At 32.1% G+C, this 12,663-nt stretch overlaps 1 protein-coding gene across 2 annotated transcripts in view; it reads right to left on the bottom strand.

Annotated features, from left to right (window-relative positions):
• LOC114339787 (sorting nexin-13) overlaps positions 1–12,663 on the bottom strand; it is a 236,149-nt gene that overhangs the window by 26,002 nt on the left and 197,484 nt on the right. For both annotated transcript variants that reach the window (XM_028290473.2, XM_028290474.2), the window contains one exon: positions 1,834–2,048. In XM_028290473.2, the coding sequence (XP_028146274.2) occupies positions 1,834–2,048 (215 nt within the window). The remainder of the gene's footprint in view (positions 1–1,833; positions 2,049–12,663) is intronic.

Genomic DNA, 12,663 nt, shown 5'->3' with positions numbered 1-12,663 from the left:
AGAACTTTAAAACTGTTAAGCATTTGTCACTAGTTTTAAAGTATCTAATAAGAGTATCAAATAAGACTAATTAATCTTAATAGATAATTTGTCAGTTTTATGAAAAACTTCCGGACTGTTTGGTTTTATTAGATACTAGTTTGTTACCTTTTAGTTTTATTGCAGTTTTAAAGATTCTCCTAATATGACTAATAAAACCTATTATTAAAACTACTTGATCTCAAGACTATTATGTCAGTAAAAAATATGCCTTAAAACTATTTTTTGTTTTCTTTAAAGTTGCTTTCATAAAAGCAATTAGTAGGATATAATAAAACCAAACGCTCTTAACTGAATCAATTTGGTTACCGTAAAGACTAAACTATTCTTCTTGTTACGAACAATAAATCTAAAGTCATCACCTCTTCTTTCATATCCAAAATGGTCGGCTATTTGTTTTAGAGCGAAACAGAAGTGGAAGTACAGTTAGTATGGAAGAAATAAGTCGCAAGTACTTAAAATATAAACGAACTGGTCATTTTAAAAGAAAAATACAACACACACAGCACTACGACGCCTCGATTTTAGGTTAGACTCACAATAAAACCGAGTTTTTACCGATTAAAACTAAACGGTTTTAATTCCAAGGCAACCTTGCTTTTATGTAGGATATATACTCTTGGAAAGGTATAAAATAAAACCATTTGATCTTAACAATTCTCTGTCGATAGACCAAATAGTTTTATTTGGATTTCGGCCATATTGCTTTCTGGAGATGTTGAAAGCCATGATAGATTAGAATATAAGGCTTACATAGAAATTATAACTAAGCGTCTTAAAGACATAAATTCGATTTATTTTAACATTAAAACATTAAAATTGTAGATAAAATTATTTTTCTTTCAAATTATTATTTTTCGGATTTAATTTTTTTTATTTTTTAATCGCCAAAAGTCAGAAATTTTAGGGGGCGTGAGTTATTTAGACCTATTTTTGTTAACATTATCAATAAAGTTGGGTGCTTAAGTGTTTTTCTACCTTGAAAGTCAGAAATAACCAATTATTTTTATTATTTTATGGTTACAAATACGTATCTACCTATCATAACACATGTAAAAATTTGTTGGCCTATATGGGTTTAAAGAATCATTTAATATGGTAAATTGACTTTAAAAGTCTCCATGTAAAAAACCTTTTTAAGTTTGCTATAAAACTGTCTGCACTTAAAGTGTCTTTTAACATGGTTTTAAAAAGGTTTTTATTTTTGGTTTTATTGGCCTCTTTCAGAGTGGGCCCTTTTATGCTGAAAGCGGTTTTATTGCAACCTTAAGGTTTACTTAAAAACCAAACGGTTTAAAATTTTAGTTTTATTCTACAGTTTTAAAGCATCCTTAAAAGACTTAATAAACCCGTTCGGTGCTACTTGGGTAGTCGTTCTAACAATAATTATGTTTGAAAATAAAAATTACAATAACATAATATAAAGACTAAAAGTTAAATAATTTGAAAAACCAAACAAAAAATAAATTCAAGTACTAACCAACAAATGAGCTTATGTCACTGTCATTTAAAATCATAAACGTCAAAATTCATAGTAAATAAGGTATCGACGACATGCCATATTATTGATTCTTGTTTAACTTATTGTGATTTCTATAGACAAGCGGCTTAATTTTGCGATACTAGTTTCTGTGAGTAAAAAAGAGACCTAGTATAAATAGTAATTCGTGAATAATTTCATGTATGGCAAAAGTTAGAGTGGAAGAACTATATCCGTAAATTCACTTATGGTTATTGGTAAATACACTATGATTGAAGTGTGTAAGATGTAGAAAATACAATTATGTTACTTACTTAAAAATATATAAATACTGTGCAACATTTTTAGGACTAGTTATGAAAGACACGTATTCTAATATCCTACGATTGACTATATCACCAAACATGGTCCTCACAATCTGCCTCAGTAAAGTTACGATCCTTCTTCGTAACCATTGATTTCGAGACTTCAAATCGAACACTTCGTCCATTAAAAGTAACATAATTCTAAGTGGAATGTTATCGTCGGTCTAAAACAAAATGTAATAAAACACATACTGGCATTAAAAAATAATTTCTCATTAAAATATTGCGGGTTCGCGGTTAAAATACATTATTCCAATTCAATATAAAAATTTACAATATTATGAGTTAAATTTTAACCTCATGTAACCTCATACAGAGCATTTCTTGTAGTAGTGCCGAAATACTGCTATGGAATGGTATTTCTTGGAAAGGACATACCGAACTTGTGAAGGTGATTGGGTGAATGACAGCCGACATGTACCGGGTGTTCCAATACGAATGGCTCTCGACCATATCTCAGGAACCGTTTATAGAACAGCTTTGTGATAAAACATGTATAACAAAAGTTGCCTCGGGAAAAGCCTGGAAATTATTTTCATAATTGTAGGCCCACCGCTAGAGGGCGTTATTAAATATCAAAAATTAGAAAATCGAAATTTTTCAAAATTTACCTAATGAAAAGGCACTGGAAATCCAATCATCGTATTCTTCATAAAATTCTGCGCATATTTGATTTCACAAGTTTAAGACTACCTTTGCAAATAAGAGGTGGGGGTGAGTGGGAACCTTCTTATGAAAAAATGGCTGTAAGTCCGGTTCTGCGAAATCAAATTTTGCATACTTGGTCTTGTTGAAAACAGCTCTTTTTCTTCAATGTAAGTGTCATATTTTCGAAATAGCCTAATAAGTAATATGCAAGCTAGGAGGCGTTATTTACTTATTTTCAGAAATCTTGTTTTCTTTGGAAACTACTAAATACAAGTAAGCATTTTTAATCCTGTATTACAAAATTAGACCAAATTAGCAACATAATACTGAAAACCGCATGTCGATACCTTTTTTCTATCTCCAGATATTTTAAGAAATGTGTAAATTTTAAACCTAACTGTTACTGTCACCAGTAAACGAGGTTAAGGAAAAGTAGTGTGCTCTGGAAAAAGCAAATAAACATTTTCCAGATGTAAACGTATGATAGGGGAGCCCAAGCGGAGATTTTTGCAGTTACTCGAGCGCGTCAGATTATCATATGGGGAGAAACCTGGTACCCTGCAGATGTACCTCTACCATATATTGGCTCGTAATAGAGGGGAGTTGGTTAAGGGAGGCCCAAAAAAAATCTATCCTTAAAAAACCTCGAAATTGTCAGATTAAGATAAGGTAAGTTAAGTACATGCAAAAGAGTGTATATTTCAAAATCTGACGATTTGAGCCGAGCGTAAGGAAATGGGTGACTCCCAAAGTTTCACAAGAAAAATGCGAATCTTTCGCGAAATGAATGACAGATCGAAAAATTAAAAAATATGTGCTCAGTATTTTTTAAAAATCTATCGACTGATAGCAAACACGACTTCCCACGGAGAGGAGTGGGGGGTAAACTTAATATTTTAAATACGAATCCCGGGATATTTCGCGAAATGAACATTAGATCGAAAAACAATGAATAACATTTATTCAATATTTTTGAAAAATGTACCGAATGGCACCAAACACGACCCCCCCACGGAGGTGGGGGGGGGGGGGGTTACTTTAAAATCTTAAATAGGAGCCCCCATTTTTTATTTCAGATTTGGAGTCCTTACGTAAAAATAAGTAACTTTTATTTGAAACATTTTTTAGAATTATGGATAGATGGCGTTATAATCGGAAAAAACGATTGTTGGAAATGAAAAATTAAATTAAAAAATATCAAGCGCCCACTAAAATGGAAAACTTTACTTAACTTTTTTTGGTTTTAGGACCTACTCTTCACAACCCAATAGGTCGCCATTACTCTCGAGTGACTGCACAGTTAGCATACTTTGCTCCCCTACCAAATATAATTAATTAAAACAATAAGACAAAAAACACTATAAAATATAACAAAGAAATTAAAGCAACTACTTGCTTAGTCTTGCCTAAATGTTCAAATTGTTGCTCATCATTTTCGATGCAAGCATTTACTCTTTCAAGAGTAGATTGAATAGCAACATATTTAACTGTTTTAGACTTTTATTTATGGGGACGGATTAAAGACTTTATTTTTGCCGCTTGGACCACTACTCGAGAAAACGAGAAAACATGATCTAGAATCTAGAGAATACGAAACGCCATCCAAAGCATTGCGAAAGCAGAAATTGAGACTGCTGTTCAATCTACTCTTGAAAGAGTAAATGCTTGCATCGAAAATGATGGGCAATAATTTGAACATTTGGGTCGTCACTAAGTAAGTATGTAGTTGCTTTTATTTCTTTGTTATATTTTATAGCATTGTTTGTCTTATTGTTGTTTTAATTAATTATATACGTTTACATCTGGAAAATGTTTCTTTCTTTTTCCATAGCACACTACTTTTCCTTAACTTCGTTTACTGGTGACATTAACAGTTGTTTAAAATTTACATGTTTCTTATATCTCAAGATATCCCGAGAAAAAAAAAAGGTATCGACATGCGGTTTTCGGTATTATGTTGCTAATTTGGTCTTATTTTGTAATACAGGATTAAAAATGCATACTTGTATTTAATATTCTCCAAAGAAAACTAGTTTTCCCAAAATAATTTAAAAAACGCCTACTAGCTGGCATATTACTTTTTAGGCTATTTCGAAAATTAGACTTTTACATTGACGAAAAAGAGCTGTTTTCAACAGGACCAAGTATGCAAAATTCGAATTAGCAGAACCGGACTTACAGCCATTTTTTCATAAGAAGGTTCCCACTCACCCCCACCTCTTATTTGCAAAGGTAGACTTAAACTTATGAAATCAAATATGCGCAGAATTTTATGAAGAATACGATGATTGGATTTCCAGTGCCCTTTCATTAGGTAAATTTTGTAAAATTTTGATTTTTTAATTTTTGATATTTAATTACGCCCTCTAGCGGTGGACCTACAATTATGAAAATAATTTCCAGGCTTTTCTCTAGGCAACTTTTTTTATAAATATTTTTTTCTCAAAGCTGTAGTATAAGCGGTTCCTGAGATGTGACCGAGAGCCATTCTTATTGGGACACCCGGTACATTAAAAACATTTTAGAAGATCATGTTTTGCCATTTGCCAGCCATATTGAATATGACAGATTCGTGCTAATGCACGTTAACGCACGTCTTCGTGTCTCTAGGATAGTGAATACTTACCTTGATAAGATTCAATTTAAAAATGATATTTTCCACCATACAGCCCATATCAGATCTAAATCCGATCGAACATGTATATAACACTTTAAAACATTGCACTCAGAAAATTAATCCTAAACCTGTGACACGGGTTGGGCTAAGGATTGTAGCACAAAAAATGCGATAACTAAAGTTGATTTTTTAACTAAGAGGAGTAAAGTAAAAAGACAGATTCACACCCAAGAAAGTTACTAGAAAAGTCACCAAATTATTTTTTTTTTTCGTTGATCATATCAGCTTTCGATGATAATCCATACATATTATATTATACTAACACATCGCTAGAGTTCTAAAAACAACTGTTTTTATATAAAAGTAGACTAAAAATCTAAAAAATTAAAGGAATAATGCAGAAAACACAAAAAATCGCCGATATACTTAATTAACCTATTCAATGACAGAAATTCCAAAATTTCATAAATGTCATTAGTGTCAAAATTTAATAACGGTGGAGTAAACTTGCCTGCGGTTGGACCAATTAGAAACAAGCATTACGGCGCGGTAAATTTGAATCACTCCTCTTGGTTAAAAAACAAACAATAACAACGTTGTAAATATTTCAGCAAAATATAATAGAGGTTCACAAAATGAGACTTAAAGATTGGCAACCTCCACTGAGAAAAAGGCATATGGAAGACGATCATCATCTCGGAATGCATCAAATTAAAAATAAAATATTCGTGTGTTAATCATATTTATAGTATGTCCCTGTAAGTTGGAACCATATGGGAAACTTTTTTATTATTAATTTTACGGAAAAAAGTTATTCTTCATAAAAAGTTCTGCATGGTCTAAAAGCTAAGATTCAACAATCAGATATCAAATTTTATGAATATTATACGAGATATGTAAAAAAATATGAATTCTGCTCAAGAGTAAAGTAGCTTTATTTTTCACAATATTGAAATTTGTTATTATGAAAATGTGTTTGGAATTAAAAACTATATTCTAGTATGCAATTACATCCTTCTAATTGTAAAAAAATGTTTGAAAATTTTTCTTAAATTATGGATAACCAACATTATTTTCAGTTATTTCGATTATAACTCTTTTATTATTAATTTTACGACAAAAAGTTATTCTTTATAAAATGCTCTGAATGGTCTAAAGAACCTAATATACAAACATCTTGGATCAAATTTTATCAATTTTATACGAGGTATGTCAAACAATATGAATCTCGCTCGAGAGTAAATAAAATAAATATCTTTATTTTTCACAATAACCAAAATTGTAAGAAAAGTTGTTTAGAATTAAAAACTATGTTCCAATATGTAATAACATCCTTCTAATTGAAATTTTGTGAACTATTAAGGTACTTTACTCTTGCTCGAAATTCATCTTTTTTGATATACTTACCTCGTATAAAATTGATAAAATTTGATACAAGATGGTTGCATTTCAGGTTTTAGACCATGCAGAACTTTTTATGAAGAATAACTTTTTTTCGTAAAATAATTTTTTTTTGAAGTGTTTATTCAGCAATCTGTTAGTTATAAAAATTCTAACAATAAGCGTCTTTGGGGTTTGAAGTAAAAAAAATTGACTTTAGAGAGGTCAGTCCAATGACTGGACCTCTAGTATGGAACAAACATGACATTCCGATAACATGCTACATACAAACATACATTTTACACTTACAAACAATACATATATCTAAAATATAAACACAATTACGGTGAGGTATAAAAGTTATTTATAAATAAGGTCCAGTGGATTTTTACGTTTTAGTCTGTGAGTTTGTTGACTATTATCAAGCAAGTTTATTGCCAGGGCATTTGGATGGCTTTCTAGGCGTTTTATGTACCGAACACTGCACTGAACTATCACTTCACTGATCGTAGGTACTTCTAGATCACAATAAATGTCTTTGTTTGACACGAACCATGGGGCGTCTGTTATAGAGCGTAACACTTTGGATTGTAATATTTCCATTATGGATATGTTGGATTTTGCTGCTGTACCCATAGCTGGATCCCATAGGTCCAGACCGGTGTGAGTATTGTATTGTATACCAACAGTTTGTTACGTATCCGCTCCGAGCTTCGCTGGTATCGCCACCTACCTACAGGATTATTAGTATAACTTTTATCGGAAATTTTCTGGAAAGAAAAAAGTGTTGCCTATACTCTGTGAGTTTCGCTGGTATGGCTGCTATCGCCATCTAACGGTTGACTTGTGTTCCTATTTCGGCCGGAATTTTAAAGAGGACAGTACAAAAGCAAATAATAGTTGTTTCAAACTTATTATTTAATTCTTATCGTGTAACATTTACAACGTAAAGAAGTTATTGGATTGTAATCGATAATTAATAGCAGTAAGTACAGAATTTACTATTCATTATGATTATTTATAAGATTTTGCTTATCGTTTTGACGTTTATATGTTGACAACTAATATTAGAAAAAATTTATTCTGCAAAAAAGTATAATAATTTACTATAATTATAGTATACCTAATACTTCTTAAATATTAACTTATGAATGACAGTTAACGGCATCCTACGTTTGCTGTAATTGGTCGTTATCTTCACGCATTCAAATTTTGTTTCAGGATTGGATTGTAAAATTGAAACCGTCAAAATTCGAGAGTGTGCTAACTGATCCTTTAGCTCAAATTTTTCTACCGTTTTAAAATTAAAATTTTGTTTACTTACTTTTTTCTAATTGCATCAATCCATTTTTGTCGTTGAATCACCTTATGCTTAGCGACAGGAAAGTTGTAGAATACACAGTTACTACTGTAACCAGTATTTCGACACTCTTTAATGCAACAACTTTCGTGAGACAAAAGCTATAATATGCAACTCTTAATGCAAAACGTCAAAAAGTAAATTTCCAGTAAAGGTTTACAAACTTGTCACTACTGGCGCTCGCGAATTTGTAATTATCCCCTCTACCTAAGAGCTCACAGCGTATAGACAACTTCGATGTTCTGCCCAGTATCCAATAGTGTTTACGAAATTGTTGGCGCTTTTTCCATATATGTGTTCTCCATGTCAAAGTTTTGTCCAGGTGCATACTAAGGTATTTAACGGTTTCGGCTTGTGGAATTGCTTTGTTATTTATTTCTATATTAGGCGATATTTTACGACATTTTGTAAATATGATATGTTGTGATTTTGATTCATTGATCTTTATTCGCCATTTCTTTGTCCACTTTTCAATGTTTCTAATATGCCTTTAAAGAGATTCGGTAGCTGTTGCGGGATTTTCATCTGTGACTAACATAGCTGTGTCATCTGCGAATGTTGTAGTCGTTCCATTTTCGTTTGTTGGTATGTCGTGTGTAAATATTAGATATAATATAGGACCCAGAACACTACCTTGAGGGACTCCAGATCGTATAGGGTAGATTTTTTATGTATCTGCTTCATGCTTGACACGGTAGTACCTTTCTTCTAAATATGATTTTAGTATAGTAAACATTGAATCAGGAACGTTCATTTTTATTTTGAAGAGCAACCCTTCATGCCAGACTTTATCAAAAGCCTGACTGACGTCAAGAAAAAGTGCAGAACAGTACTTTTTTTTTTCAAAAGTTTTATTTACTATATCAACGACTCTATGAACTTGTTCTATTGTTGAATGCTTCTCTCTGAAACCAAACTGGTGATCCGGAAAAAGATTATTATCAGTTATTATCTTCATTAGCCTGGTCGCTAATAGCTTCTCAAATAGTTTAGCTAGTACCGGTAAGAGACTAATAGGACGATAAGAGGTATGTTCGTGAGGTGGTTTACCATGTTTATGGATCATTATTATATCAGCAATTTTCCATTGCATTGGTACAATTTTGAGCCTTATTGCGGCGTTGAACAGTTGTGTTATCATAACTACACCTTTATCTGGTAACTCTTTTAAGATAGTTCCTGTTATAAGGTCATAGCCAGGAGCTTTTTTGGTTTTTAATCTATATTGAATAGTATTATTTACATCTCTTTTTGTTACTGGTTTAATTTGCTCACTTGGCTGTTGGATTGTTGCTAGACTTTCATAGATAGCCTCACCTTCTTCAGCACTGACAGAGGGTAGAGGTTGAAAAACTTCTTCAAGATATTTTCCAAATGCCTCTGCTTTTTCTTGATCTGTTCTCGACCATGAGCCATCTGGATTTCTTAATGCTGGTATGTGTTTACTGGGTTGTTTTAATTTCCTGGTGGCCTTTCAAAGTGAATAATCGGTATCTGCTGTTGGTGTTAAATTCTGAAGATAATTTTCGATGTAGGAGTTTTTGTGCTGTAGTATTGTATTTTTCGTAAAATAATAATAAAACAAGTTATCATAATTGAAATAACTGAAAACAATGTTGGTTATTCATAATTAAAAAATAATAATTTTTTTTTAATTATAAGGATGTAATTGCATATTAGAATATAGTTATATAATATATATAGCTATATATATAGCTATATAGTTATATAATATATATAGTTATAGAATATAGCAAACAACTTTTCATAATAATAATTTTCAATATATATATATATATATATATATATATATATATATATATATATATATATATATATATATATAATAGCACTAAAGGCCTTAGAGGCCCATGGCTTGAAAAGTTTGTTCGTTCTTCATTTTTACTTTTCTTTAGGTACCTAGATCTTCTCTGGCTTGGTATGTGATTTTTCTCCATTCCTTCCTGTTATTCATTTTTCTTCTCTGACCTTCTAACCCCATTTTTTCCATATCTTTTTCGACCTCTTGCTTCCATCTATTTTTCGGTCTTCCTTTTCTCTTTTTTGAGGCTATGTTGTAGTTTAGTACCCTTTTTGGAGTCCTCGCGTTCGGCATCCTTTCTATGTGACCTCGCCATCTAAGTCTCTGTGCCTTTATCACTCCTATTATATTAGGTTGATTGTATAATTCCTTTAACTCATTATTTGATCTTCTTAACCATAAACCGTCCCTTATTATTCCTCCATATATCTTCCTCAGGATTTTCCGTTCCCAGATCTCCAGTAAACTTTGTTCATTTTTTGTCATTGTCCATGTCTCACTGCAGTATGTTACTATTGGTTGGATAGTTGTTTTGTATAACTGTATTTTTGCCTTTCTTGATAAAAACTTGCTTTTCAGCATTCCATTAAGCGCATGTACACTTTTGTTGCCTGCCATTATTCGAGCTTGTATTTCTTCTTTAATATTCGGTTTACGTGATATTATTGCTCCTAGGTATGTAAATCTTTCTACCATTTCGAATTCGTATGATGTTCCTTCTTCTACTTCTACTTTAAGCTTTTGTCCATTCCTGAACTGACCATCTGTCCATTCCATACATTTTGTTTTAGTTTCATTTATGTAGAGTCCCATTTTCTTCGCTGCTTTTACTATTCTCTGTACTATTTCCTGTAGCTCTTTTGTTCCTCTTGCAAGCAACACCACATCATCCGCAAATGCCAAAACTTGGTGTCGTTTTTGATATAGGAGTGCTTCTCTATTAATTTTTGCTTCTCGCATTATTTTTTCTAGGCATAAGTTAAAGAGTAATGATGACAAAGGATCACCCTGCCTTACTCCTTCATTTACTATAAATGTGTCTGATGATTGGTTGTTTATTTTGACTCTATTTTCTGTATTTTCTAACGTAATATGTATCATGTTGCGTAACTTTCTGCTAACTCCCAATTCCTCAAGCGCCTGCTTTAAATTCTTCCTCTTTATTCTATCGTACGCTTGCTGGAAATCGATGAATAGCGCTATCGTTGGTAGGTTGTGTTCATAGCTTTCTGCTTGTAATTCTCTGATTACGAATATTTGGTCCGTTGTGCTTCTTCCTCGTCTAAATCCGCACTGATATTCACCTATTATATTTTCAGCTTCTTTTTCAAGTTTATCTTTTATGGATTTTGATAAGATTTTATATATGGTATTTAGTAATGCTACTCCTCTGTAATTACTACATTCTGTTTTGTCTCCTTTTTTGTGTAATGGGCAAATAATTGCTTCCTTCCAATCTTTTGGCATCCGTTCTATTCTCCATATCTCTTTTATGATCTTGTATATACACTCATGTAGCAATTTTCCACCATATTTCATCATCTCTGCTGTTATATTATCGCTTCCAGGACATTTGTTATTCTTCAAATCTTTTATGATTTCCTCGATTTGTTCTTTGCTGGGTGAATTATCTTCTATGTCTTCTAAGTTTTCATTTCCTTCTTCTGCTTCCATGTATTCTCTTTGGTTTGACTTATTCTTGCCATTTAGTAACTCGTCAAAATACTCTTTCCATCTCTCTACTATTTCTGCTTCACCGCTTATATTATTCCCCGCTTTGTTTTTAACGAATATTGGTTTTTGTTGGTATCCTCTTTTCTCATTTCTGGCACCTTGATACAGGTTTCTTATTTCTTTATTTCTGTAGTTCTCTTCTATTTCTTTTAGCTTATTTTCTACGTGTTTTCTCTTCTTTTCTCTCAGCAATCTCTTTACTTTATTTCTTTGCTCTATATATTTATTCTTCGTCTCTGTCGTTTCTTTCATTATCATTTCCATCCTTAATGATTTTCTTAGTTCTATTTAGTTTTGGCATTCTATGTCGAACCACTCCTTTCTCTTTTTATTCTCCTGTTTATTACACTCTTTTGCTGCTTTGTTCATTACTTGCTTTATGATGTCCCAGTTGTTTTCTGTTCGTTCTTCTATTTGTATCTTTTTTAGTTCTCTTTCCATTGTTTCCCCATACGTTTCTTGCTCTTTCTTTGTTGCTAATCGAATTGGTTTATTTATATATTTCTTTACCTTTATTTTGTTTTTGTTTTCTGGTATCAGTTGTTTCATTTTGATGCCCACCATGTAATGATCGGAGTCGGCATCTGGTCCTCTGTATGTTCTTATCTTCTTTATACATTGCTGTTCTTCTTTTTCAATCAGCACGTGATCTATTTGGTTTTTAGTCTTTCTATCTGGCGATATCCATGTTTCCTTATGTATTTCTTTTCTTTCAAAATATGTGCTCATTATGATCATATTTTTTTCTCTTGCGAAATCTATGAGAAATTGTCCGTTCTCATTAGTTTCATTGTGTTTGCTATGCTTTCCTATTGTCGGTCTAAACACTTCTTCCTTCCCTATTTTGGCATTAGCGTCGCCTAAAATAATTTTCATATCATATCTGGGTATACTTTCGATTGTTCTGTTTAGTTCACTGTAGAAACATTCTTTAACATCATTATCTTTTTCTTCGGATGGAGCGTGAATATTTATGAGGGTGATTTTTTGGTATTTTCCTTTGATCCTGATAGTACATATGCGGTCTGATACCGGTTTAAACTCTACTATTGCTTCTTTTAGTTCTTTTCTTATCATAAAACCTGTGCCTAATATTCGATTCATTCCACCGCTGTTAAAAAACAATGTATCTTCTATTTCTAATATATCATTTCCCAGCTGTTTCGTCTCCTGCAAGGCTACTATGTCAAATTGGAACTTTTCGATTTCTCTCGCAAG

The sequence above is a fragment of the Diabrotica virgifera genome, chromosome 4 (assembly GCF_917563875.1).
Source record: "Diabrotica virgifera virgifera chromosome 4, PGI_DIABVI_V3a".
Classification (NCBI taxonomy): Eukaryota; Metazoa; Arthropoda; class Insecta; order Coleoptera; family Chrysomelidae; genus Diabrotica; species Diabrotica virgifera.
This window is presented reverse-complemented; position numbering and strand designations above follow the sequence as displayed.